The following is a 27245-nucleotide window of genomic DNA, read 5'->3' as shown; positions in this document are numbered from 1 at the left end:
CAGAAGTGGGGTCGTGCTCCATCAGCCTAGTATCTACCACGAAATTAGTTGTAGGGGGATGTGAGCAGGGGAATCAACTAGGCCAGGACAGGCCCGAGCAGCTCTGAACCCAAGCCTGGCCCACCCTGGGGCCAGATTACTCAAGAACTGAGCTGGACTTGTGGGGGCATGGGGAGGGGCATCTCAGGAGAATACCTTTCTGATTTTCAGCAGACGGCGGGGCTGCGCGCTGACTCGGCGCTGGAACTTTTGTGTCCACCCTTCCCCCATCTTTTACCCCTTGGTCTCTCTGGCCCACGCCTCCTCCGGGAAGCCTTCCCTGAATGAACCCGTCTCCGATGGGCTCGCTGTCTCCCACTGTTCTCAGGGTCCGCCAAAATCAGGGGGCTTGGGGGTTTCTGTCAACCGCACCCCCCACCCGTTGCCCGCTCTGGACTGCGGCTGGTAGGACCGAAAGCCTCTGGCCCCGCGCGCTGGGCGGCGCGGAGGGAGGAAGCGCGGCCCCAGCAGGGGCCAGGCGGGCGGAGAAAGGTGGCCTGCGGCCAGCCCCGCCCCTACCTGTGTAAGTTGATCCGTCCGCGCTAAGCGGATAAAAGGGGCCGTGTCTCCGGAAGGTCAGAGAGTTCGCACTCCTACTCGCCCGCCCGCAGCTCGGTCCACCCCGGTCCAGCCACAATGTCCATCCACTTCGGCTCCCAGCTCTTCAGCTCGCGGTCCGCCTCTTTCCCGGGGCGCAGCGCCCAGGTGCGCTTGAGCGCGGCGCGCCCGGTGGGCTTCAGCAGCAGCCTCTACGGCCTGGGGGCCTCGGGGCCGCGCGTAGCCGTGCGCTCAGCCTATGGGGGCCCAGTGGGCGCCGGCATCCGCGAGGTCACCATCAATCAGAGCCTGCTGGCCCCAGTGCGGGTGGACATCGACCCATCCATCCAGCAGTTGCGCCAGGAGGAGCACGAGCAGATCAAGACCCTCAACAACAAGTTCGCTTCCTTCATCGACAAGGTGAGCCCGGCAGGACCCCTGTCTGGAGCCACGCTGTAGGCCACATCAGTCGCCCTAACCTTGCCAGCACACAGGCTAGGAACTGGGAGGCCTGGAGCCATTCTCTTTCTGTCTGTTCTGGGGTGCTCCACTGACTCTTGCTGTTTTGTCCCCCTCTGTCTCCAAGTCCTCCCCCTCCTGTAAGCTGCCCCAGTTGTCACTTTGCTTCCTCTCAGAACATGTGCCTGGGTTCTGCTGGGCTGCTTGAGAGTCCATTTTGTCACCAGTATCAGCTGGAAGCTCCAGAGCCCAGGGCCAGAACTTCCCCCTACCGGCCACTTTCTCTGAGAAGGGGCTTTGTGGAGTCACGGATGGGTTGGGGTTGGGGGTGACACCCTTTCCAGCTGATGAGACCCTGGCCTCTCCCTTTGCTGCTGAGAGTGAGGCAGATGCTGGAAATAAAGGGCTGGAGGAGGGAGGCTGCCGGTCACACCCTCACGGAATTCTCTGGTCCTCAAGCCTCACTTTGGTGGTAGGAAGTCAGGTTACACCTGCCCTGGAGATAGCCCAGTCGGGGACAGGAGAGGACACTGAGGGACACTGGGGAAGGGCTATTTGGGAAGTGCTTTTCCTGGCCGTTTGCTCCTGCCCCACACTGGTGCCACTATTGGGTGGACTTGACTGGTGGGTATGTGAGGAGTGGGGGCAAAGTGGGGCTGGACCCAGGCACTAAAAGCTGGCCTGGTTGGGTCCCTTCTGCCAGGCCCCCTCCATGGCTTAGCCTAGGCTTTCCCTCTTCTGCCTTTGGGCACTCCCCACACCGCCATGTCCTCCTCTCCAGACCTCACCTATCCAGGTCTCCAGCCTTCCCAGGGGGCCCCAGACCCTGGTCCTTCCCTGCTGGTGAGCTGCACTGTTTTACCATCTGCAGCCCTTGGGTCCTGGTGCCCTGAGTTGCTAGTTTTGAGGAGGCTTCTCTTGCCTCCCACCCACGATCACACTGGGTGCTCTGGAAGGGCCTTTTTGGGCCCCAGGTTTGAGCAAAGGGCTGGCCACCTAGTAAGTGCCCATTTTACATCGGATTGATTGTAGATCCCTGTCCTGAGGACTTGTTGGAGGAAAGGGGAGGAGAGAGGGGATACAGAGGAAGGAAGACATGAGGCCCCATCAATCCCAGGACACAGGGATATGAACAGGGCAGCCCTTCAGAGAGAGAGGTAGAGAAGGTCACTTGTAATGCAATGGGGAACAAAGGAGGGAGGAGACACTAAGCACGTGTTTTGAGAACCAGGTGGATCACACTTCAGGACCCTTGAGACAGAGAATCCTGGAGGAGAGGGTTATTCGGAATGGCTTTCCTGGAGGAGAGGGGGAAGAGCTTGGAGCCGGGGTCAGGGAAACAGCAAGTGGGAACCTGGGCTCTGTTGGGTGACTAGAGACCACCCCCATCTCTGCTGTGGGTGGTACCGTTGGGGCCCCTTGTGAGTTTCCTCCTTCATCTCCTTTCTAGGTGCAGTTCCTAGAGCAGCAGAACAAGCTTCTGGAGACTAAGTGGGCGCTGCTGCAGGAGCAGAAGTCGGCCAAGAGCAGCTGCCTCCCGAGTATCTTTGAGGCCCAGATTTCTGGCCTGCGGCGGCAGCTGGACACACTGCAGGCCGACAGGGGGCGCCTGGAGACGGAGCTGCGGACCATGCAGGACGTGGTGGATGACGTCAAGAATAAGTAACGTCCCCCTGTGCGACCCGCGGGGATCCCTGCCCCTGAGCCAGCGTACCCCTCGTCAGACGCTCCTTCTGCAAGTCCCCTCTGGGTCAGGGGTCAGAGGGTGTAGGTGTTTCGGACAGTAACCCCCTGAAAGGAAGGTTGTTATTAATCCATTCCTTGGTCTTTTTTCTCCCACCTCTTTGTCCCTGGGGGCCATTTCTAAGCCATTCTCGTCTTTTCTCCTGACGCAGTCCCAGTGAAATATCTCAGCCCAGTCCTGACCTGAGCTGTTCCCTTTGGTTGCCTGACTAAGGCTCCGAGAGATGGACGGGCAGAAGGTGTCCTTGGAAGGTGTGCTTCAGAACTAGCATGCCACTCACAGATTATTCTAGAACAGCTCCATATTGTCCAGGCTAGGGACTGGAGACCAGAGAGGTTCAGGGACTTGACTGCGATCACTTGGCAAGTCACTGGAGAGCTGGGCCTTGACTTTCGGGCTCCTGACTCCCAGGAGGAGACATGGAGCAGACTTGGGAAGAAAAGAAGCAAGAAAGGAGAAAGTGCAATGGGAGGGGTTGCAGAAGATGAGGGGTGAATCTGATCAGGATGGGAACCAGAAAGAAGGCCGTGAGTAGAGGGACCAGAAAGTCTGGGGTTTTGAGGACAGGCCTTGGAGGTGCCCAGTGAGCTCTCTTTTCTCATTATATAGAAACCAAAGCTTGAGGCTTGGGTTGGGCCCCACCCTGGCACACCTGCTCAGTGGGCTCTGCAGGCCGGGAGTGAGTTCTGTGCTCTGCCTGGGGCTGCATGACTGAGCAGGAGCAGGTAACAGGCTCAGACTGGAGGAAAGCAAACAAGGCCTCTGCTGGGGTGTGCCCCTACCCCCCCCTCCCCTAGGGCAAAAATCAATAGGGCTAATCCCACAGCAGGTGGAACCAGACAGGTGCAGGACAGGAAGGGCCTGGGGCAATGAACAGGCCCCTGTTTTCAGGTGCTCACACCTGTGTGCACACATATGCATACACTCTCACACACACTGCTGCCACCCCAAAACCCTCAGAGCCCCTGCCGGTGGACCCAGGCCAAGCTCCAGGCTGGGGCAGAAGGAGAAGCTGCAGCAGGGGCAGAGACACTGGCAGCTGGTCAGGGAGCTCCAGCTTAAGCAGCCTCTGGGCCGGGCAGCGCCTCTCCATAGCCTCCCAGACGTTACCATAACTCTTGTATAGGACATGAGAGAGTGTGACTTTGGGGGCCTGTCTGCATCCCGCTCCCCACCAGAGCTACCCCAAGCTGCACTCGCTGTTCCCCCAGCAGTCTGTGGGCCCTGCTGAGTTTTTGCTCCTGACACCTTTTTTTGAATCCCCAAATAAACACTGAGGCCAATGTGCTCTCTTCCTCTGCACCCTGTTTCGCTGAGGTCCTCCTGTGGGTCAGGAGTCGGCCCCTTGGGAAGAAGAAGGCTGGGAGAGGGAATGGGGGAAGAGGGTGGAGGCTGGGCCACCTAGCCAGGCCCTGCTTCTTCTTGGACTCTCTGCATCCCTCTTCCTGACTCTACAAGTTTCCTCCCCTTGAGACCCCTTCTTCTCCCCTCAGGAGGTTGGTTTAGGTAGTGGTTAATGCAAGGGCTCTGGGATCTGGGCTTTGCCACTTCACAGTTCAGTGACTTGGGCAGATCACTCCGCCTCTCTGGGCTCTGGTCTCCTCTTTGATAACCAAGTACCATGTATATAGGATTGTTGGGAGGGCAGAGTGGGTTACTTCCCCAGGAGCACGTAACAGGGCAGGCCCCGTGGTAAGTAGTCCGTAAGTTGCTGTTATTCTTTGCTTGCCCTCCCCAAGATACTGCAGCCTTTGTCTTTTAATTCCCATCCCATTCCAAAGCTCAAAGCTCCAGAAATAGTTACATTTGATTTTGTAGCCCTGGCACCTATTTTTTTCAGGTGCATCATTAGAAAGAAGGTGAAGGGGAGATGTAGGGCAGATTTTCACACCTGGATTTCAGGGAGATGGAGGCAAAGCTACCCCAACACCACGGTCCCTCCTTTACCACAGGTTTGAAGATGAAATCAACCGGCGTGCAGCTGCTGAGAATGAGTTTGTGGTGCTGAAGAAGGTGAGGGGGACAGATAGGCTGGGGGTGGATTGTCTGAGAACACACAGGACAGGGGCCATGTGGCCATTCCACTGGAGCAGCAGTAGGGACCTGTGACATAGGTCTGGCCTGGGCTCTACAAGAGTGAAGGGCTTGGAGAGGGAGGGGTCAGTCTGGAAGCTGTATATCACAGCTGGTCCTGTGTGCGTGTGCGTGTATGTCTGTGTGTCTGGTGAGTGACTAGACTTGATTCTTGGTCCCCAGGGGGTAGAATTAAGACCAAAGGGTGGAGGGAAGAGAGGGAGATTTCAATCCCAAATAAGGAAATGCTTTCACATTCAGAACATTTCATTACCCACGGAGGTGGCACATGGCAGGCCTGAAATATTTGCTGAATGAGTAGGATAGGCTGTCTTGAGGCAGAGTGAGCTCCCCACCCCTGGAGGCATGCAAGCCCAGGGTGGAAGGCCTTTTGAGTGTGTTAGAGGGGCTTGAACGACATGCCCTTTAGGAGTCTGATTCAATCAATGCCACCCTCGCTGAGCAGCTTGGTGTTCTAGGCCCATGCATGGAAAGGTATCGTGCCCTGGAATGCTGGGTGCTGGATGATTCAGAGATGAGTAAAAGTGGGTCTTGCCCTTAAGGAGTTTAATCCTAGGAAAGTACAGCTTGAAGGGTCCCATACATCATCTCAGCCTATGCTATTTAAAGTGTGATCTGTGACCACCTGTGTCTGAATTACCCAGGCCACAAGTTAAACATTTAAGTTTGAGATTTATCATATCTAGGAGCAGTGTTCTGGAATCTGAATGACTATCTTCCCTGATTTTACTGATGAGAAATTGAGGCTCACAGCATTGAAGTGATTTGTTCAAGGTCACACAAGTAGTAGGTGGTGGAACCAGAAGTGTGTCCATACCAACAAAGCCTTTAGGAACTGGTCAAAAGCTAGGTCTGGGGCTTTGGGCCGCTCTGGATTAGCAGGGTTGAGAAGGCACCTCCACTCCTGAGCATGCACAGAGATGTGCCTGTCACACAGCCCGGGAAGGTCCAGTGCAGGAAGCTTCTGGCTCTGGGCAGAGCAGGCAGCCTGCAGAAACTGTGGGGGATGGGTAGTGGCGTTTGGCCCTGTGGGTTGGACGGCGCTGGCTTGGTCCCACCCCAACTGAATGTCCGGGTGCTGAGCACACGGTGTCCCTCTGCTCCCTCCCATCACTACCCCCAGGACGTGGACGCCGCCTACACGAACAAGGTGGAGCTGGAGGCCAAGGTGGACGCCCTGACTGACGAGATCAACTTCCTGAAGAATATCTATGAGATGGTGAGGCCCTCCTGCATCCTGTCCAGGGAGCCATCTGGTCCAGCCCCTGCCTCTGGGCTGGGCATGTGTTTGGGGTGGGGGCATTTATCCTGCTTGTTGTCCTTTCTCGACTCAGGAATCTATGGGATTTTGGAGGAGCTGGGAGTAGCAGAGTAGGGTCAGTCAGTCAGGATTGGCCTTGCCCAGACGGGGTGGCCACAGCACTTGTCAGGAACGGGGTTTGGGAGGGGCTGAAAGGACCCAGAGGAGGTTGGAGGAGTCTAGGCTGGGACAGGGTTCCAAGGTGGGCTGGGTGGGGCGAGGAGGGACTGGGTGGGTGGTCACTACCAACTGGGACCCCCTGTCAGTCCTCACCTTCCATCTAGTTCTCTCCCTCTCCTTCTTACCCTGACCTGGACTTCCAGCTCCTTGCCCCTCGTGGAGATTTAACCACCCCGCCAAGTGTGAGTCTCTGGCGTTGGACAGGAGATGGGGGGCCCAGCATCCAGTGGGGTCGGGGTGGGGCATAATTATTAAGCATGTGGGACTAATTACAGACTAGTCCTCTGTCCTCTTTGTTCTAGTCTTTTGTCTGAATGGCCACCCTCCTTTAGCCCTTCAGAGTGGATTTCTACATGTGTGTTCATTTCAGGGGCTAGATCTTTGCATCTCATTTTGGACACTTCTAAAGTCAGTGCAGGGTTTTCATATATCATGAAATAAATAAGTAAAATCATGAAATATATATATAAAAGTTACTTTCTTTTCATTATGAAAGTAGTATACACTCATTGCAAAAACCGCAGACAATTAAGTAGAGCATAAAATTGAGAACAGATCACCTTTACCCACGATTAACATTTTGGTATCTACCTTTCCAGGCCTTTTTTTTTTTTTTTAGGTCTGTATAGATATAGAAATATGTATATTTTTAATCAAAGTAGAATTGTACTTTTCTTCCTGCCACAGTATACCACGGGCTTAGTTCCCCATCAGTAAGTACAGCCCTGGCATATTTTGAAAGGCCGCAGAGGGTTCCCTTATAGGATGGGATATAACTGACTTCACCTACCTGCTCTCTACCCCCTTTCCAGCAGATGTCTAAACCCAACAGCACCTCACGGCCTGGGAGCCATCACGACCCACCACACGCTGTCGCTTTCTTTATCCCCTTAAATTCTACCAGACTCATTTTTTGGAGAAGTTGACAATGGGCTCTTTTGAGGAGCCAGGGGTGGGGGAGCAGTTTAGCCTGTGCTGGGTCTGTGTCCCCCACACCGCCCGGTGACCCCCACCCACTCTAGTCTCTCCTTACTTTTTCTTTCATCTTCCCTTGTGGGGGTGGGAACCGGGATGGTCACACCCCAGCTCCCGACATTCCGTCTGGTCCCTACAGGAGCTGATGGAGCTGCAGGCCCAGATCTTGGACACGTCCGTGGTCCTCTCCATGGACAACAGCCGCTCCCTGGACCTGGATGGCATCATCGCCGAGGTCAAGGCCCAGTACGAGGACATCGCTAACCGCAGCCGGGCTGAGGCCGAGAGCATGTACCAGACCAAGGTGAGCGGCCAGGGTTGGGGGGGGGGTGCATATTTCTGCCACCTGGCAGGGCCCTTTGTGGCAGCTTTTCTTACTCCTCATCTTGTGTCAAGCCCTTTGGGTTCTGGGGTCCCTCCATCTGGCAGCCACCAATGGTTAAGTCTGTCATGCTCTCCAGAGCCCTGGGAAGAAGATGAAAAGGCTGAGCCCCTGCCCTTGGGGAGATTCAGGCCCAATGGAAGATGGGGCAGAGGAAATAGGTGTGGATTAATAATAATTATAGCTAAAGCTTGTCAAGTACTTACATAGTGATGGGCAACGTTTCAAATGTTTTACTGTATTAACTCACTTAATCCAAAGAACAACCTTATTACGTAGGTACTATTACCATCCCATTTTACAGATGAGGACACTGATGCACTGAGACGTTAAGTATCTTGCCTAACTCCACACAGCTAGCAGATGGGGGAGCAGGGACTAGATCCTGGGTTCTGAGGCTCCAGAACTGGGTGGTTGAATTGTTCCCTATGCCATGTGGCTGCAGGACAGCTGGCTGTGCGGGTGTGGAGGGAATGGGGTAGGGGTGGGAGGTGCTGGGGTAAACCCAGGAAGTGCTCTTGGAGGATGGGAGTCTGAATCAGCATTCGGCCATTGATTTGCCTGTGGGATCCTGGGCAGTGCCTTCCTTTTTTTGGCCTCACTGTCCTCATCTGTGAAATGGGTGGTGCTGGTGAGGGTTAACAGGTGAGGGTCTCAGACTTGCAGGGATTCTTCAGCACTTGGACATCAGGGGAATGGGCGGAGCCCTGGGATCAGTGGGGATGGGCCCCAGAGAGCCTTCTCTGCCCAGCTTGTTCTGGCTGGGAGGAGATGGAACCCCTTCCCCACCCCACTGGCAATAGTCTGGTCTCCTGGGGTTGGGAGAAGGTTACTGGAAGTCGGACTGTCTCTCGCTGGAAATATAAGCTGGGGGGAGAGGGAGGGGCTCGTGTCTCAGAACTTGGGGCCATCCTTGGCTTGGGAGAGGGATGGAAACCTGTAATCATTGCCCACTCTTGCCACACTTTTCCATCTGGACCTTCCAGTTTGAGACCCTCCAGGCACAGGCTGGGAAGCATGGGGACGACCTCCGGAACACCCGAAATGAGATTGCAGAGATGAACCGGATCATCCAGAGGAAGCAGTCTGAGATTGATAACATCAAGAACCAGGTGGGGACAAGCCCTCTCCTCCTTGCTACTTAGGGCACGTGAAGGGATGGAGGCCGGGGGTACATGGTCAGTCCTGCCCCGCTCTGTGCACAGGCTGGTGCAGCTCAAGTGTCCCGGGCCCTCTTGTAAGATTTCCAGAAGAGGGAAGGAAACATGTCCTGTGGCATGAGCAGAATGTTCTCCAGCCAGCCCGCTGGCACGAGGCCAAAGGGTGGGGAGGAGTCCTGGCTGGGCATAGAGGCTGTGGAGGGAGCCTCAGGCCGGCTTGTCAGAAAAGAACGACTGTTAGTTACCAAATTGGTACTGAGCACTCTCTCTGCATTGAGCTCCAGGTGCAAGACGCTGTACCTGGGAGCTCACAGTCTGGGGGACAGAAAGGCCAGCAAAAATGCTTACTGTGGCTCACCAGGTCCCTACCCCTCTCCCTGCCCTGCTTCGCACCCCTGCCCTCGCTCACTGAGGGCCAGCCACACTCGCCTGCTTCCGTGATCTTGCATCTGCCAGGTGTGTTCATGCTTCAGAGACTTTGCACTTGATGTTCCTTCTACCTGGAATGCGGTTCTCCCAGCCCTGCATGTGGCCATCCCCTTCTCAGCTTTGGGGTTTGGAACAAAAGACCCCTTCTCAGAGATGGCGTCCTCCCCCGCCCAGCAGCACTGTGTCAGCAGCCCGTCTGAAGTTCTGAAGCACCTGTCATTTTCTGAAATTTTCTGACTTGTTAGTGTGTTGACTTCCCTCCCCTCTCCACTGGAATGTAAAAAGTGCCTCGAGAGCAGGGACCCCACCTGTCAAGTTCACTGCCCCTCTCCTCCCAGCACCTGGCCCATAGTAGGGGCACAGGTCTTGGGTGGGAAACTGACTGGAACGGAGAGCTTTGCTGGAAGTGGGGGTGGAGAGTGTTGATGAAGGAAGGGCCCCCCAAGCCCTGGTTGAGGCACGGCTGTGGACAGGAGCAGCTAAGCCCAAGCAGGTGTCTGCAGGTGGGGAGGGAGGGAAAGTGACACGTGCAGCAGCTTCAGAAAGCTAATTTCCAGATGAGCTGGGGCAAGGGGTGTGGGGATGATTTACCCAGAAATGTCCTCCCCTTGGAGCCCTGCAGGCCTGTTTACCTGAGGGTGGAGGCTGCCTGCTGGCATGGATGCAGGGCTGTGAGTCATTCCAGGCTGGGAGGGGAGGCACAGAATAATGAATGGCTGTTTCCCAAACGCTGCAGCCTCTACCGACTCTGGTTCTCCTCTCACACAGCAGGGCAGAGCCAGGCTCCAGAGTCAGGGTGTCTACCCTGTCGAGGGGCTGGGTCCTCAAGTGAGGCTGGAAGGGGCATGGCCCTGCCCCAGGGGGACCAGTGTGACAGGGCAGGACACTGACTGGAGGACCAAGGGGCAGAGAAGCATCAGAGGGCCTCCAGGGGGAGGGGTTGGGAGGGCTGGGCAGAGAGGCCAAGCACATCAGCCAAGCGGAAGAGGATCCGAGGGCCAGAGAATGGTCGGTGAGAAGGAAGGAAGAGAAGCACTGGGCTAGGGGATGGGGAGGGCAGACCTGAGCTGAACAAGACAAGGCCCCTGGATCAGAGGGGCTTCCAATTAGGGGGATGAGCCAAAAGTGGAGGCAATGTTAGGGCCAGGCAGGGAGTGGCAGCTGCCCATGGTACATGCAGGTCCGTTGGGAATGAGTCCACCCCTGCCCAAACCCAGGGGACTGTTGGGTATGCATTTTGGATCTGGGGACTCTAAGCAGGGCTCTCTGCTCCAAGCCTCCTCTGTTCTGGGCCTGTTCCAAACTGATTTCTGTTTCAAAGGTGGTTTCTGGTCCTCATCGGCCCTCTGACATTTGGGGACTCAACTAGGATCCCACACTCTGGTGCTCCTCCAGCTGGGGGTGCTGGGGACTGGGCATTTGTAAATCATTATAGATAACATTTGTTAAACACTTATTGTGTACCAGGCACTGTGCCAAGGACTTCGTGTGTATTATCTCTTTAATCCTTAGAAAAGAGGAGACTGGGTCAGAGGGTTAAGTGCCTCATCCAAGGTCACATAGCTAATGAGTGACAGAGCCAGAATTGGAACCTGGGTATCGGGAATCCAACCCATGCATTTTAAACCTCAGAATTCCCTGGTGCTTGGGGAAGTAGGCTGGTGACAGTGAAGCCACCTTAAGCAAGTCACCCAGGTGCTCACTGCAGGTTGGGAAGCAGGAAAGCAGTGACTGCTGAGCCCTGTGCCCCAGCTCACAGCCCCACCACTGCCAACAGCGTGCCAAGCTGGAGGCTGCCATTGCCGAGGCCGAGGAGCATGGGGAGCTGGCCCTCAAGGATGCACACGCCAAGCAGGAGGAGCTGGAGGCCGCCCTGCAGCGTGCCAAGCAGGACATGGTGCAGCAGCTGCGCGAGTACCAGGAGCTGATGAACACCAAGCTGGCCCTGGACGTGGAGATCGCCACCTACCGCAAGCTGCTGGAGGGCGAGGAGAGCCGGTGAGGACGGGGAAGCAGGAAGGAGGATCCATGGGGCCTGCATGCATCTACAAGGTGGGAAGTGCAGGGAGAGTAGAGATGATGCTTACTTTTTTGCCATCAATGAGATGACCTTCTAGAAGGAAAGACCATGTGGTGTAAAGCTCAGTGGGTGAGTTGAAGTAGTAACAGTTCATTCTTGTACTTGGCCATTATCAGGGTCATCTTATTTGATCCTCAGAACACCTTCAGGTAAGCAGATCAGGTATTATTGATCCACTAATTTACAGAGGGGCAGACTGTGGTCAGTTTTATTAATTAGAAGAACAGGGTCAGTGTGCAGTTATGGTTTGCTGATTCCAGTCCAAGCATCTTCCATGAAGCCAGGCTGCTTCCCACTATATAACTGAGTGCTAAATCACATGGTATTGATCTGAATGTGGTAGAGGAGGTTAACTGCCCCCTGTCCCCAGAGATAGTTGCATACTCACCTGCAGCCAGAGAGGAGGCTGGGATGGGTTGGTCTCATAGGGAAGTCTTCCTGTAAGACATGGCACCTTCATTCTCATATTGGTGAATTGGTAGGTTCTGTCATCAGCAGGCAAGGCTTTAGACTTGGGCCTTGGGGGAATGTCAGGGTTTGGAGAGGGTGAGAAGGAACAGTGTGGATAAAGCCCTGGAAGGCGGACCCATTGTGGCTGGGACTTGTTGGGACCCGACGTGGAGATGGAGAACATGTAAGACTTGTTCCTGCTCTCAGGGAACTTGCAGCTCAGTTAAGGAGACAAAAGATCTGCAAGGGAAGCATCCAGAGACCAGTAACTTGCATTTGTAAAATTCTGAGTTTACAAAGAAACTTACTGTTTTCTGAGCATTATTGCTGAGGGACGGGGGACAGCAGATGGAGGGTGGAAGGAGCGGAGGGGAAGTGGGGGAAAAGGGAGCACTGGGGACAGGGTGCCTGGATGCTGGGAGGAGGGAGAAAAGAAACATGGCAGCATGTGGAAGTCATGGCATCAGGATAAGAGTTGGGGAACCAGAGGTGGGGTGGAAAAGGAAGGGTTTCTGCCGGTGTAGTTGTTCTGGACCCTTCCTGGGTTAGCACCAGTCTCATCTGTGGGAAGAGGAATTGAACACCAAAGGCCTCTGGGAGTAGAAAGCGGCTGAACTGGGGCACAGGGCAGCCTCAGAGCCCAATTGTCCCAGTGAAGATGGTTCTTTCTGCACCCTCCTCCACCATGGGTGTAGGGGCCCCACTTTCTCAGGGATGTATACCCTGAGCCTCTTTCCTCTGAAGTCGGAGCTGGGGGCCTTTAGGGGCAGATGGGGGACTGAAGCTCAGAGAGGGTAAGTTTCATGCCCAAAGTCGCACAGCAAGCTGAGTCATCCCCTTCTGAAAGCCTAACCTCAGTCTAGGTTGCTACAATAAGGGCTATTTCCTGGTTCTCTGAGAGAAGATCTCCCTTCCCCATCCCTTTGGAGACATGGAGATATACAACTTGTTTTATCTCTTAACTACTCAGTCTTCCCCAGGGGCAGATCCAGGGCTTACTGTCCTGAAACTGATACAATTTTGGGGGCCTTCTTTAAGAATACAAAATTACAGACATGAAATTAGGCACAAAACTAAATATTTATTTAGAATGAGCAAAGACGAATCACACAAAGCACGAGAGCCCTGGACATTCAGGTGCCTTCCTTCTGACTGGGAGGGTGTCCCTCAGCACTGAGGAAAAGAGCTGCTCTCACAGGTGTCTCCTCTGCCCCCAGGTTGGCTGGAGATGGAGTGGGAGCCGTGAACATCGGTAAGTCCTCGGCCCGGCCGAGGCGTAGGGGGAACATCTCCTTTGCTGTCCAAACTAGGCTGGGTCCATAGAATGGCAGATTGGCCCAAGGGCCCTGCTTTGTGCAGCCGGGGAACCTCCCCGCCTTAAACAGGTCCCCTGGAGCTCACATCCAACCAGGCCCAACTAGCCAGGGAACAGGTGCAAGGAGGCAGGGTGGGGCAGGGAGCACCTGTGGGGTGGCCCCTACCACCCTGAGACTCCTTTGGGCTTGGCTGGTGGAGGGAGGTGGGGAGGTAGGTAGGGGGTGAGGGGTAGGGGCAGCTGCAGCAGGAGGGTGGGGGTGGAGTGCAGGGCTGGGCTCCCTGGTGTGGGTCTCTGCCAACAGAGCCCTCCTCCCTTCTCTCCCAGCAACGGTGAATTCCACTGGTGGCCGTGGCAGTGGGCTGGTCCTCGGGGGAACCATGGGCAGCAATGCCTTGAGTTTCTCTAGCAGCGGGGGCCCCGGGGCCCTGAAGGCCTATTCCATCAGGACCACATCTGCCACCCACAGGAGTGGCCGCAACTGAGCCCCAGGTGTGGGAGACCCCCATCCTCCTTCTTTCCCCCAGCCGCAGGAGGACGCCTATTTTCTGGTCCCAAGGCTGCCAAATGTCTGAAAAGTGCTGTCACTGTAGCCTCCAATAAAGCAGCCTCTTTCTGAGGCCCAGGTGAACTCCGTGCCTGGTACCTGGCAACCTGGCTTTGTGAGGCTGGGCAGGGAAGGGGGTGGGGAGGGCAGGGGACCCAGAGAGGGCAGGGTTCTGCCCTGCTAACCAGGAAGCCTCTTGTGCAGGAGGTTGGGAAAGCACATGGGTGACACCGGGAGGGGGATGTTGCTCTAAGGAACTGGGCTTTTACCCAGGGGGAGGTCTTGGCCTCTTCCCAGGGCTGGGGCCGATTCCAACTCCTCTCCTGAGAAAGCCCAGAAATGCCACAGGGACATTCTGGATCTGCCAGGAAGAGGGCCCCAGAGTCCTCTCCTGCTGAGGGGGGTGGGAGGGCTGTTTGCACTGTGCCTCCATTTCCCCCTCCTGCTCCTCCCCTCATGCCCAGTGCTGCCAGAGTACATTCCTCAGGTAGCGAGAAGGCCACAGACATTCAGCTGTCCCAGGCCCAGGTTTCGGGCGGACAAGCCAACTCTCAGTCCAGCCACCCTCCGTCCTTCCTGGTGCCGGCTCTGCCAGAGTGGAGGGTCAGGCCAGGCCCAGGTTCCTGGATGGTGTATGTGTGTGTGTGCATCCCTGGAGGGGGCTCTCTGTGTCTGGGGTTTGGTGGGGGTAACAGCTCTGGGAGGAGGTCTGCATGTGTATGGGGGGGAGGGGGAGATAGAGTGAGGGGGATCTGGGTCCCTGGCAGGGGATCTGCGCTTGGTCCCTTGGACAGAGGGATGTGCTGTGTATCTGGAAACCTGGGGGGTGGGAGTAGGGGGTACCTGTGTGTTAAGTCTGTACGGGGCATCCATTGTCAGGGTTCCTGACGTGGGGACCTGTGTGTCTGGGCCGGGGGAGTGTGGGGTGGGGTTTGTGTTTTGTGTGTGGGCTGTTTTTGTGTCAGTGTCCGTGCTTTGGGAGATCTGCCTGTTGGCCAGGAATACATATGGTGGGTACCAGAGGAGGAGGTGGGCGGTCTCTGTCTGGGACCCTCAGGAGGTGATGGTGATGGGTGTGTGGGCTGTCTAGGGTGTGTTGGATTCTGGGGGAAGGGGGTTCTGCATGCTTGAGTGTATTCAGCATGAATTTTCATATGTTGAGATGACGAGAAAGTGAAACATTGGTGTCCCAGCAGCGATGAGGGATGAGTTCCCCAACCAGGATGTCAGGAGATGGAGGCTCCTCCACTGTGAAACCCCTCCTTGCCTTTCTCACCTTCCCTTCCAGCTCCTGGTTCTGGGATTCTGGGTTTGGGGGCTGCCCGCCAGCTAAGGCCCTCGCAGCAGGGCCCAGCCTCTGGCACCCTTCAGGATGCACCTGTGTGCTGTGGGGCAGGGTGCCACGGAGACAACCCACCCCCCTAGGCTGAGAACCACTCTTCTGTCTGCCTCCAAAGGGAGAAATCTGGGCGAGAATGGAACGTGTGTGGGACAAACCAGAGACTCCCAGAGCAGATCATATATGATCTGCGAGATTTATTGGAAACTTGAAGAGCAAGCACATGGAGAAGCAGCAGAGGCAGCCCTGGAAGTTGCCCCCTTGTACAGGCAGCCTCAGTCACCGCAGCGGGGGTGGTGGTGGTGGTGGGTGGTTAGAAGGCTAAATCCGAGGGGCCCCGAGGCCATTCCATCCCTCCAAACTCACAGTCCTCCCAGCCCCCAGAGCAGCGCGGTCAGGGTTGGCTCTCTGCCCAGGGCTGTGCGGAAACCGATTAGACACTTGGGGTTAAAGGGGGAGCTGCCAGACACGGAGGTGAGACAGGGAGGGCCCAGCCCTCCCTGGAAGAAATGAAGCACCCAAGGCGTGGCAGGAGATGCAAGAAGATGGGCGTGTAGCAGGTCCCCTGAAGCCCTCCAGCGTCAGACCCGGGACGTCCGGGCTCAGGGACCTGCCGCGGAGGCGGAGAACATTTGCTCACCCAGCGGGGTATTTACGAAGGGGGCGGGGCCGCTACACAAACCGCCCGGAGCAGCTCCGTCCACAGGGCGCGCAGGCTCCGGTGCTCACCACCACGTTCCCGCTGCAGGGGGCGCTGCAGATGCTGCCTGTCACAGGCCGGGAGCCGGACACGCAGAGGTCCCCGCAGACCACCCCGCCCCGGGAGCTGCTGACACCTGCCGGGGGAGGAGAGGGCTTAGTCCCGGTGCGAGGTCGTGGCCGGCCACAGCTCCCTCCTGTTGCCCAGAGCTCCTGCCTCCATTTGTTTCCCGTGAACAGCTCCACGTCTGGGTGCTCCTTCCTGCAGTCTAACCTCAATCTTCCTTGATAAATTTTTAGCCCAGGCCCTCCCTGCCAGAAATAGCTGTTTAAGTCACTCAAGTCACTCCCAGCCCCTTCCCCTCATCCTTCGTTTTAGGGTTGGCAACTACAGTGGCCCCCGTTTTTTGTTATTAAGTTTTATTGGAACACAGCCACACCTATTCTTTTAAGTATTGTCTAAGGCTGCAGCTATTTTTGCAATACAAGGGGCGGAGTTAAGAGTTGAGTCAGAGACTAGAGTGCATGGCCCACAAGCCTAAAATATTTAGTATCCGGCCCTGTAATAAAAGAGTTTGCCTACGCCCCTCCCCCCCAAGCCCTCATTTCAGAACCCATAGTATCCATTACTTACAGACATTTACGGCACCAACACCCTCGCACAACCTTGTGGGGAGAGAGTAGAGACCACAATTAGTTGGAGGAGCAAAGCTGATGAAATCAGTTGCTCACTTGCAAATTCCCCCCCAAGTAATACTGATGAAAATTGGATGCAAATGTGTCCCTGGCTCTTCAAGCCCTGAGGTGCTGAAGAGCTACCCTCTCCACAGGTGTGGGCCCCACCTGCTCTCCTCGCCCTCCAGCAGGCGCCTGTAGGTGGCGATCTCGATGTCCAGCCCCAGCTTGGAGTTCATCACCTCCTGGTACTCCTTGAGCAGGCAGGCCATGTCCTGCTTGGCCTTCTGCAGGGCGGCCTCCAGCTCTGCCAGCTTGCAGCGGGCGTCGCTGAGGGCCGCCTCGCCCTGCTGCTCAGACTGGGTCACTGCAGCCTCCAGCTTGGAATTCTGAGGAGTGTGGAGAGGAGAAAATGAGCTTTAGCCAGATTCCAATAAGTTCATTAGATTTTCATCACTGGGTACTATCTCTGTGATCAGCTTCTTACCCTTCCTCCCCTCTTCCTTCAAACATACACACCCACACACATGCACACACACATGCATGCACACACGTACTCCAGCCCTGACAATCAGGAATGTTTCTGTTGAATTACCCAACCTCGCTCTGTGACCCTTGAGACTGCATCTGGGAAGTCCTCTCCAGAGTCTAACTTAAATCTCTCTGCTCCAGGCTAACCCCATTCTCTGCCGACACTGAGGAGTGGGTGGGGCACCTTCACCTGGCACTTTGCGTTCTCCACCTCGGCCGTCAGCCTCTGGATCATGCGGTTCAGCTCATTGATCTCCTCCTTGGTGCGGCGCAGGGTCTCCCCGTGCCGGATCACCGTGGCCTTTATCTCCTCGCACTGGGGGGAAGGGGAGATGCTCATGGGGCACAGGATGGGACACCCCACCCATGCAGGACACCAAAAGTGATTGTGCAGGTTGTGCAGTGCTCAGCCTGCCAAACCACAAGTGGCAGTCCTGCTTATGCCATCCAACCTGCTGTCTGCCCTTCCCTCACACATCTCTAGGGAAGGACACTCCACAATTGTCTTAGGCATCAGAATCCCCAGACAAAAGAAGCCCCTTCTAATATATACCTGGCTTCCCTCCCACCACCATGTCTAGGAGGCAGGTGTCCCGGGCGCTCACCTTGCTGCGGTACCAGGACTCGGCCTCAGCCCGGCTGCGGCTGGCGATGTCGTCGTACTGAGCCTTGATCTCGGCGATGACGCAGTCCATGTTCAGGTCCCGGCTGTTGTCCATCTTGACGACCACCGAGGTGTCAGAGATGTGGGACTGGAGAACGCGGATCTCCTGTGGGGGTGGGCGAGTGGCAAGGGCTTCTTAGGCCAGAGCCCCACGTCTTAAACTTTGGGTTGGGACCAAAGTTGACCTCTCTGTGATACTGTCATCATTGTAACCATGAAGCCACATGGTTTCAATTCTGCTCTGGTACCTGGACTGCCACCCCCCATGCCTGCCCCCAGGAGTTCAGCAGCCAACATGACGGCAAGTCCTTGCCGATATGTAACTCATCCCCGCTGTGGCCCCACTGCCCTTTGGCGCCTCACCTCCTCATACAGTCGCCGCAGGAAGTCGATCTCTTGCATCAGGGCTTCTGCGTTGGCCTCTAGGTCTGATTTGCCTATGTAGGCACAGTCCACATCCTAAAGGGGAGAAGGTGACACGGGAACCTCACTGCAGACAACACAGAGCTCTCATTTTCCCCACCAGGCAGGGGTACCCCTCAGGCTGGGCAAAATCCCTGGAAATTCTCCTGAGATGCTCATTCCAGTTCCTGGTGTCATGGGGTTGGTGACACCCCACATGATGCATGAGGGCAAGGAGCAGATCTGGACAAGGGAGGGGTCCCGAGTCCTCCAGGCATTTCCCCTGGCAGCCACTGGGATGCTTCCTCTAGACCCCACATCTTACACTATCATCAAGACTTAGCCTCTAGTGTAAAATGGGTCAGTTCCCTGCTCCAGAATCTCATAGAAAGCATTCTAGATCCGTAGTCAGAAGACGCGAGCTCAGGGCTTGACTCTGCTCTTTCCAAGCTGGTGTGACTCAGGGCGAGACCCTTAACCTCTGTGCCTCTGTTTTCTCAGGATAATCCCTGCCCTCCTCCTATCAGGTGGTTGGAAGGGCCTGGTGAGAGGCCAGCTTGTGGTACTTGATAGAGTTGAGCATAGGGGGTGAAGGATAACATTTACTGTTCACGCCAGTATCCCAACCATTGCTGGCTGAGGGTGTAGCCATCCCCTGGCACTCACGGGCTCTTTCATTCACAAATGTTTATTGCGTGCCACTCTGTGTGAGGCAAAGGGCAGAAAGAGGTGGGAAGCCAGTGGCCAGACGGGAGGAACCTAAGGGAGAGAGCACGGTCCTAGCAGCAGTGAGCTCTGATGTCTGGGGCTGGGGCTAGCAGAGATCGCCGGAGCATTTGGCGGGGGGTGGGGGGTGTTGGGGGGCAGGTGGCCCTGGAGGAGCCATTCTGTCTCTGAGTCACTGGAGAGTTCCCTCCTGGCTCTGCCTCCTGCTCTGAGTTGTGGGATGAGTGTTCTTGGGTCACTCACCTTCTTCAGAGCCACAAATTCATTCTCAGCAGTGGCCCTTAGTGCCACCTCCTCTTCATACCTGGGGTCAAAGGGGACAAGGCTCAGTGGCTAGAACTTCAATAGGCTGGGATTTGGGGAGAAAAAAAGAGAAAGAAGCCCTAGAGAAAAGATTCTATGACTTGAGACTTTTGGAATTGGTTGCAGAATCCAAAAAGTGTAAGCCTAGAAGGAAACTTGCCCCCCCCCCCCCTTTCCTCTGGGCACTGGAACCAACCCATGCCAGCCAATGTCTTCCTGTTTTAGGGACTCCTATTCCTGACGTGGCCCACATTTGTGTAGGTTACCCCTCTGCTTCTGGAAAGTACCTGCCCTGGTTCTGGTACCCTTTCCCTCCTCCTTATTTCTTCTCCATTCCCCATCCCAGGGCCAAATGCAGCACCTGGCACATAGTAGATGCTCAGTGAATGTTGGATGAATTAATGAAACAAACACACAATGATGAAAAGCAGCTGGGACAGCTCAGAAATTCTCCAATGTTTAAACCTCCCAGAAAAGAAAACAATTTCCTACATGCCCCCTGTTGTCCTCTTCTTCCTATCGGGAGGTTCCTCTCGTGGTTGGTCTAGTCCACCCTGCTTGATTTAACCCCATGTTCTTTCTCCAAACTTCACTCCCTGCTGCACTCACTTCTTCTTGTAGCCCTCCAGCACCTCCTGCACGTGGTTCAGCTCTGAGGCCAGCCTCCCGCTGTCGGCCTCCACGCACTCGGCCTCCCGCCTCAGCGTCTCGATGTAGCCATTGAACAGCGGCTCCAGGTTGCTCTCGCAGCACTTCCGGTTCTGGTAGAACTGCCACTTGGTCTCCAGCAGCTTGTTCTGCTGCTCCAGGAAGCGCACCTGGTGTGGAAGTGGGTGAAAAGTTGGTGGGAGGAGCCAGGATCCTCATCTCTCCCTAGAGAACAGGCAGAGTCAAGACAGAATGAGCAGCAAGATGTCCAAAGGCAAGGGGTGGATGACATGGCCCCTGCTCGGCTATGCTGGCCTGAGTATGCATTGGTTCCAGCTAGGGCCACCTTGATGGGACTATGGAGTGAGAAACTGAGGGTTGTGATGAGTTACTGGCAGGCTGGTGGTGGAATAGCAAGTGCCTCTACAGGGGTATAGGGTACTGCCAATCAGGGAGGACTTCCTGGAGGATAGGTATGTAGAGCAGTGTTGGGAGGGACAGAGTAGGGTGAAAGCCTTCCAGTGGGAGCTTCCTTGGACAGGGCCTGTGGCTGATCTGTCTGTGTCCTTACTGGCCAGCCCAGGGTTTGGTGAGCAGTTGAATGATGGATGGTCAAGTTGCAAAGGACTACCTACCTGGGGGAGGTGAGAGGGCAGCCTCTCACCAAGCAGGGTAGCAACCTGGGGCCTCGGGAGGCCTGGTGGGAGGTGGGGTGTGGTCCTAGGTGGCTTAAATGCCTATGTGCAGTCCAGAGTTTGGGCAATTATATGTCTCTGGAGGTCGGACAGGTAAAAATGGGGGAAGGTTTTGGAAAATAGAGAGGGTAAGAATGGGAGAGAAGTGAGGCAGGTGAGCCTTTGCTCAAAGTCATTCAAAATGAGAGACAACATAGCAACAATATACTGTGCTGGTCAGAAAGGACATTAGCAAACAAGACTAGGCGCCCTGGCTTCGTGTTTCCCATTTCTCATACATTTTAGCTGGAGTCAAGATGCTGTCTTCTTGACTTTTAGCCCCGAGATCCTTTTAGCTAACTCAATGAGTGCAGCTGGGAATTCTCAGGCTGGTTCTTCCAGAAATGGGGAGTGGGAATTGCTGATATTCTAGGTGATACTTCTAGGAGGTCTTGGCCAACAGGGCTGGAGCTGTGACCTGCTCACACACTGCATAGCACACACTGTGTGGCAGACCAGCTCTGGGGCTGGGAGGGGAATCTCTGCCCAGCGTCACACAGCGAAGGAAGGGCTGGGCGTGGAGCCCAGGTCCCTGCCCCTGGGCCAGGTCCCTTTCCATGCTGCACTCTTTTTCTTGGGTGTGACCCCAATACACACAGGACTCAGTACTTGCTGAGGTGTCCCAGTCCCCCCTGGAAGGGCATGGGGTGGCCAGGGCCCCATGAGCCTGGAGAGCAGGAAAGAGCCAGAGTCTGGAGTCCTGCTCTTTCTCCCATGCCCTATGTGCAGGTCCCTGGGCCTCTCACTGTCCACTCCTCCTCTCTATTCACTCAAGGAAATGCACTGGCTCAGTGAGTGTCAAATGTCAACCAGTCACAGGCTGAGGTCAGTATTTTTGCCATCCTCTTGTTCTATTATACATCTGTAAATGGATTCACTTTACATTTAACACCTGTGTAAAGGGGACGCTATATCACCACCATAGTTGTCAAACCAGTACCACCTGGCATACATGAAAGAAGATCATGAAACAGTAAATTCTAGCTGAAACTGTTGCTCCAGACAGCTCTGAACCTCAGGTTGCTCTCTTTGTTAACAGCCAGAGAGTAGCAAGTATTAGAGAGATATCAAAGACATATTAGCACCTGACAAGATTTTCTCTTTCACCTAATCTTAAGGATTAGAAGGACATGCAGGGAGATGAATTGGATGAATTAGTTTTTCAATGTTATTCAATGCTTTGTATCGGTACTACTTAAAATTATCACAAAATATCAGTGGTCCCACTCCCCAATTAGGGAGAAATTGGTCTAGGAATTCCCAGATCTCCAGAGGACCTTTAGGCTCAGGAAAGGTGTGATCAAGGCCACCCACCTTGTCGATGAAGGCGGCGAACTTGCTGTTGAGGCCCTTGATCTGCTCCTTCTCCTCGTGCTTCACGCACTGCGCGCTGGGGTCGATCTCCAGGCTGAGGGGCGTGAGCAGGCTCTCGTTGACAGACACGCTGGTGATGGCGGGGGCGGTGGGGCCGCACACGCCGCCGGAGCGGTAGCCGAAGCTGCGGCCGCACGAGCCGCTACGGAAGGCCCCGCAGACGCTGTGGCTGCCGAAGCCCCCGGAGAGGCCGCGGTAGCAGGAGATGCCGCGGTAGGGGGCGGCGGTGATGCAGCAGCGGCCGGGCCGGGGCCCGCAGGCCGAGGCGCAGCTGAAGGCGCGGATGCCGCAGGGGGCGCGGGGGCAGGAGGAGACGCAGGACATGGTGCGGCGGCGGGAGCGCAGGGTCGAGGACGGCGTCCGCAGGGACCGGCGACTGGACGTCAAAGACCGCGCTGAGGCTTATATCGCAGCGGGCGGCCCCGGGGACGGTGCGTGTGGCCAACGCGTTTACGAGCTTGGAGGGCTCGACCCTCGCGCCTCGGCGAGCCGGGAACCAAAGCGGGCCGGACCGCCGGGTAGCTCCCATAAAACGGCGTTCACCTCCCGCCAGCGCTTTATGGGGCATGGAAGCGCCTGGTCAGCTCCGCGTGCGGGTTCCGGAGGCGGGAGCCTTATGCCCCGCTGGGTAGCGATGGATCACTGGCTCTGTCCTCAGGCAGGACAGCCGGGCACACATGGCCCCCATTTTGGCCCCGGCCCCACGCCACCCCCCCTGCAGGTCGGGAAGCCTTGGTCTTAGTTATCTGTGCCTCCCAGCAGGTTCCTATCATGACCTTGGATAAATGAATAACCTTTTTAAGCCTCAGTTTCCCCTTCTGCAAAGTAGGGATAATAATAGTACCCATCTGAGAGCTGTTGGGAGAACCTAATGAGATAGTGGACAGGAAAGCAGTTAGGGCCCCACCTGGCACTTAATAAGAGCTCTATAAATGTTTGTTTGTTCTATTTATTCTACTATTATTAATGTGCCATTCTTCCTGCCTCCCTTTGGACAAAAACTTTCCATTCCCTTTCTTTCTCGGATCACAGCTCAGGTCTCCTGTCCAAGTAACCAACTGCTTCTTATACCCTTCTCCACTCTGCTGGGGGGGAGGGAAGGGAGCTGCACTTATGGAGTGCCTACAGTGTGTCCACCTGTGCTAAGGGCTTTATAATGCCTCCTTCCATCTAACCTCCCAGGAAGTCTCTCTGAAGTGGGGATTATTGTGCCCAGCTACCTGATTAGGAAAATGAGCTCAGAGTAGTCCAGAAACTTGCTTAAGGTCACACAGCTATGGAGAGGCTGAGTCAGGAATTGAAAGGAGCCTCCCCAGCCCTCCTCCACACTGGTCTCTCCCCGAGTCTTTAGGGACTGAATGAGAATCGAATTCTTCTTGGAGGCAGGAACCCAGATCTTTGCGCTCTAGACTTGGGGAATTTGGCCTGATCCAAAGCCTTCCTCTTGGCTGGTGCTTGGTCATGGCCACCAGCTCTAGAAGGCTTTCATAAAGCACATTAATTATATGTCCAATTATGGGCAGAGGAAACTTAGAGTATGCACTCAGCAGCCAGCATTAATGAGAAGCATGCAAATCACCCTTAGCTTCTTTTGCTTTTAAATGTGCTTTATTATTAGGCAAATAGCAATTAAATCCTGGAATCCCAAAAGTCATCATGGACAGTCTTGGCTTTGGGCTTCCTGGTGTCTCATTTCAGGAAGTGCCCCACTGCCCCCTTTGCCACCTTTTCTAGACATTTGGAGGCCTGCATTCCTTTGGTCTAGCCCAGGTCTGTTCTGCAACATTATAAGCTCATCCTTGTTCCCGTCTCTGTGGAAGATGAAGCCAAAGTTCTTAGTGTCTTGTGCTTTCCACCTCCAGCTTCAGCTGGAATCTCCAACTGTGACTAATGCTTGGCTTTAGGATTATGTATTTCTACTCCATTTTGCTCCCAGGAATAGTAGGATTGTAGTCCTCTCTCAGTGTCTCCTGACAGGAAAAGGATTTACCCTGAAGCATGAAGGATTTAAATTAGACTTGTAGAGGCACATAATGTTTACTTGGACCTCTTTCTGGGTTGGGTGGGTGGATGAAGTGGACTTCCTGTGCTATCACAAACAACAAGGTTAATAGCCCTTCTCCATACAGATAATTAAGTGCATTTTAAATCCAGAGAGACTGGAGAGCTGGAGGCTGAGTTGTGCCTGCCAGGAACACAATCCAAAGGGACTAGAATTGAAAGGTTTGACCTCTAGACCACACTGGTCCCCCAAAGTATTAATACTAATCCCCAACCCAGTCCCAGGGAATCATGCTCCTCGGTGTCCTCTTTATTATTCTTAAAATTCAGGGGAGAAAAATGGGCTGGAGCATGACAGATTTCAGACAATCAAGTGCGGATTTCTCCTGAGAGAGAGTTGGTAGCCACAGGTGCTGGGCAAGACGAGGGCTTCTCCGTTCCTGGCTAGATCTTCTAGAAATCATTCCCTTGCCCCTGTGGTGAAAGTTAATGGTCTGTTTTGATTATCACGGGTCTTCTTTCCACCCCCTACCTCCCGCCCTGTGGGTCACAGGAGCCAATTCAAGGCAGGGAGCAAACACCAACTCTGCACCACCCAGTGGAGGCCGATAGCGGGAGGCTGCCTCGGAGCTCAACTGCGTGCAGGAGGTGCTGCAGGGCTACAAGAAGAGGTGACTGTGGAGGGGGTGGTCCACTTCTCTCAGTGCGGGGCACATTATGTGACAACTGGGATGCAGAGAACACCCTGGGCTTGGAAACTTCTTTCTTCATGAACTCTCTTGGTGCTTTATCAGCTTTATAGGCAGTGACAGGAAGACACAGGGAGAGAGGAGAAGTTGCCATTATCAGTGAAGAGGCTTTCCCCATTTTACTGTGAACTGTTCAGGTTAGAGATCATGCTCCCATCCATCCATCCATCTATCCCATAACCTGTTCTTACTGTGTCCCATTATCATGCTAGCTACTTAGGGTACAAAGGTAAATGACACCATTTCTACTCAACTGTTCACATCCACCAGCTCATGCTGCTAATTCCACCCACTTTCCTCGATCTAAATTGAGGTTTCATTAGCTTGGGCAAATCAGTTGCTTGTATTAAAATAATAACAAAGCCAAGATCTTTAAAGTGAGTAATGTCTATTTAAGTTAGAGGAATTACTATTGGGGTAGGAGGGTGATCTCAGACATGGCTGGCATCTAGACTGGTCAGGTTGGGGTGGTCTTTCCTCCCTTCCATTATGAGCCAAATCTCTGGATAAATCCCCTGGTTCCAAATCCCTTTCCCTCTGGAGGTATGAGGAAGAGATTACTATGGGGACCACTGCCAAGTGTGAGCTTGTCAGAATCAAGCGAGTGGTTCTGCCTATGGGCCAGCAGCCTGGGAGTTGGGGAGCCCTCAGGGGCTTCCAGTTCTCTCTCCTTCAGTTAACAAGTTCATATTTTATTCCCATCCATGATAGGGCATTTTCCTCCTCACACTCTAGGAGATTGATTGACCGGGAATTCTCTGGCTTCTCCTTTCCAGGGTCTCAGAGAGATGGAAGAGCTTCCCAAAGTCACACACTTCATTTTGCCAGAGTTGGGGGCGGGGGGGGGGGGGCTCGTCCTACCTCCAACATCTGGACCTATGCCCATAATTTGCTTTGCAGGACTGGGAATAGGTTCATGATTTCTCTAGGGTTGGTCTAGGAGAGATAGAGTCCCCTGGAAAATGTCTGTAGCTGCTGGACTGCCTGTGTGTCTGTATCTCTAGGAGGTAAACGCTGCCTACATGAGAAAACGAGACATGCAGGCCAGTGCCTGCAGCCTGGTGGAGAAGATGGGCATCTTGAAGTCCATGCACAAGGAGGTGAGCACCGGGTCGGGGCGGATGTCAGCCATCTCCTCCCCTCTCTCTGCCAGGCCAGCTCTGTGTGAAGAGGAAGCAGACAGAGGGGTCTGGAGACCCGAGGGGCTTTAGAAAAGGTGGCTGTGTATGTGTGCATGTGTGTGTGTAGAGGGGAATGTGGGCTCTATTCTGCTTGGCTCTAGGTGAGAGATATGAGATGTGAGTGGATTCCCTCCTGTGCCCCCTCCCCCAGTAGATCCAAGTCCTCCATGCCCACATCTCAGACACCTCACTGGTCGTCAAGATTGACAACAGCCGGGACCTGAACATGGACTGCATCATCACTGAGATCAAGGCTCAGTACGACCACATCGCCAGCTGCAGCCGGACTGAGGTCGACTCCTGGTACCGCAGCAAGGTGAGTGGCCCAGGATACCTGCCTCTTAGCCATGGCAGTGGGAGAAAGGTCAGGTATATATTAGGTATATATATATATATCTTTTGTTTGGAGAAAGCATCCCCTAGACTAGTAAGGGCTTCCCTGGGGATGTATAAGAGAAAATAATTCTTAGAATGGGGAGACACTGACAGGGCAGGCACAAAGAATTGTGCAAGTTATGGAAATCCTAGGGGATGTTGTCCATATCAGTGTCTGTGTGAAGTGCCCTCTAGGGTTGTGCAGTATATAACTTGCAGAGCTGAACATGGTGATCCTTGGCATAAAGACCCAAAAAATGGATGGGGTGTCCCATCCTGTGTCCCATGAGCATCTCCCCTTCCCCTCAGTGTGAGGAGATGTAGGCCACCGTGATCAGGCATGGGGAGACCCTGCGCCACACCAAGGAAGAGATTACCAAGCTGAACCTCATGATCCAGAGGCTGGCGGCCAAGGTGGAGAACGCCAAGTGCCAGGTATGGGTCCCTTGTGCCCAAGATCAGAGAGGCTGGGGTCTTACCCAGGGTCACACAGCCAGTGTGTGCATGGTCTGGATCTCCCATTCATTCTCCAGCCTATTTACATAACTAGAGACCCTGGTTGTGGTAACTCAGGGAGACCCAGGAGATGAAGGCAAATAAGCCCTGTTCCTGGGGTGTTCCCAGCTGGATGGGGGAGACTGGACCAATCCTGGATACAGATAGAGGCCCCAAGACCATTCCCTTCTTTGTTTCTTCTGGGCCTGCAGAATTCCAAGCTGGAGGCTGCAGTGACCGAGTCTGAGCAGCAGGGCGAGGCGGCCCTCAGTGACACCCGCTGCAAGCTGGCAGAGCTGGAGGCCGCCCTGCAGAAGGCCAAGCAGGACATGGCCTGCCTGCTCAAGGAGTACCAGGAGGTGATGAACTCCAAGCTGGGGCTGGACATCGAGATCGCCACCTACAGGCGCCTGCTGGAGGGCGAGGAGAGCAGGTGGGTGCAGCCAGTGTGGACCTGCCTCATTTTTTGGCTCCATCCCCGTCCCAACCCCATTTCTTCTTCTGTTTCCATCTTGGAATCCTTTTGTGTCCCCTTCCTACTCTGAGAAGAAGACAAGAAGAGTCTTCTTAGTTGATGTCCATGGTCTAATTCCACTAGGCTCCTTGCAGGATTTAGTTAGGGGGCAATGGTTTGCTGACTCTCTGAGGAAAAACAAAA

The 27245-nt window shown here is 54.8% G+C and overlaps 2 protein-coding genes and 1 pseudogene across 3 annotated transcripts; 2 read left to right on the top strand and 1 right to left on the bottom strand.

The window, feature by feature from the left end:
* The first annotated feature begins 605 nt into the window (after positions 1-605).
* Positions 606-13780, top strand: KRT7 (keratin 7). The gene is made up of 9 exons (XM_037845692.1): positions 606-996; positions 2486-2697; positions 4732-4792; positions 5997-6092; positions 7468-7632; positions 8697-8822; positions 11077-11297; positions 13047-13081; positions 13472-13780. The coding sequence occupies exons 1-9, from the start codon at positions 676-678 to the stop codon at positions 13627-13629; spliced, it is 1395 nt and encodes a 464-aa protein (XP_037701620.1). The 5' UTR covers positions 606-675; the 3' UTR covers positions 13630-13780.
* A 1443-nt stretch (positions 13781-15223) lies between these two features.
* LOC119541629 (keratin, type II cuticular Hb1) lies at positions 15224-22110 on the bottom strand. 2 transcript variants are annotated; one of them, XM_037845693.1, is made up of 9 exons: positions 21727-22110; positions 19640-19848; positions 18971-19031; positions 17963-18058; positions 17541-17705; positions 17126-17251; positions 16573-16793; positions 16364-16395; positions 15224-15866 (listed from the first exon to the last, which is right to left on the bottom strand). In XM_037845693.1, the coding sequence occupies exons 1-9, from the start codon at positions 22108-22110 to the stop codon at positions 15703-15705; spliced, it is 1458 nt and encodes a 485-aa protein (XP_037701621.1). In that variant the 3' UTR covers positions 15224-15702. The 2 variants fall into 2 exon arrangements, with proteins under 2 accessions (XP_037701621.1, XP_037701622.1); XM_037845694.1 differs by having other exon boundaries at positions 15696-15866; positions 16374-16395.
* A 3372-nt stretch (positions 22111-25482) lies between these two features.
* Positions 25483-27245, top strand: LOC119541628 (annotated as a pseudogene).

The sequence above is a fragment of the Choloepus didactylus genome, chromosome 8 (genome assembly GCF_015220235.1).
Source record: "Choloepus didactylus isolate mChoDid1 chromosome 8, mChoDid1.pri, whole genome shotgun sequence".
Taxonomy (NCBI): Eukaryota; Metazoa; Chordata; class Mammalia; order Pilosa; family Megalonychidae; genus Choloepus; species Choloepus didactylus.
The sequence above is the reverse complement of the archived record's forward strand: the minus strand, read 5'-3'. Positions and strand labels throughout refer to the sequence as shown.

Coding starts and splice junctions, on each gene's coding strand:
- KRT7 (XM_037845692.1), top strand. CDS start 676: ATGTCCATCCACTTCGGCTCCCAGCTCTTCAGCTCGCGGTCCGCCTCT. Junction 4,793..5,996: donor AGTTTGTGGTGCTGAAGAAG/GTGAGGGGGACA, acceptor CACTACCCCCAG/GACGTGGACGCCGCCTACAC. Junction 7,633..8,696: donor AGAGCATGTACCAGACCAAG/GTGAGCGGCCAG, acceptor TGGACCTTCCAG/TTTGAGACCCTCCAGGCACA.
- LOC119541629 (XM_037845693.1), bottom strand. CDS start 22,110: ATGTCCTGCGTCTCCTCCTGCCCCCGCGCCCCCTGCGGCATCCGCGCC. Junction 19,032..19,639: donor CTGGAGGGCTACAAGAAGAA/GTGAGTGCAGCA, acceptor CTTTGACCCCAG/GTATGAAGAGGAGGTGGCAC. Junction 16,396..16,572: donor CTGGAGGGCGAGGAGAGCAG/GTGGGGCCCACA, acceptor TCTCCCCACAAG/GTTGTGCGAGGGTGTTGGTG.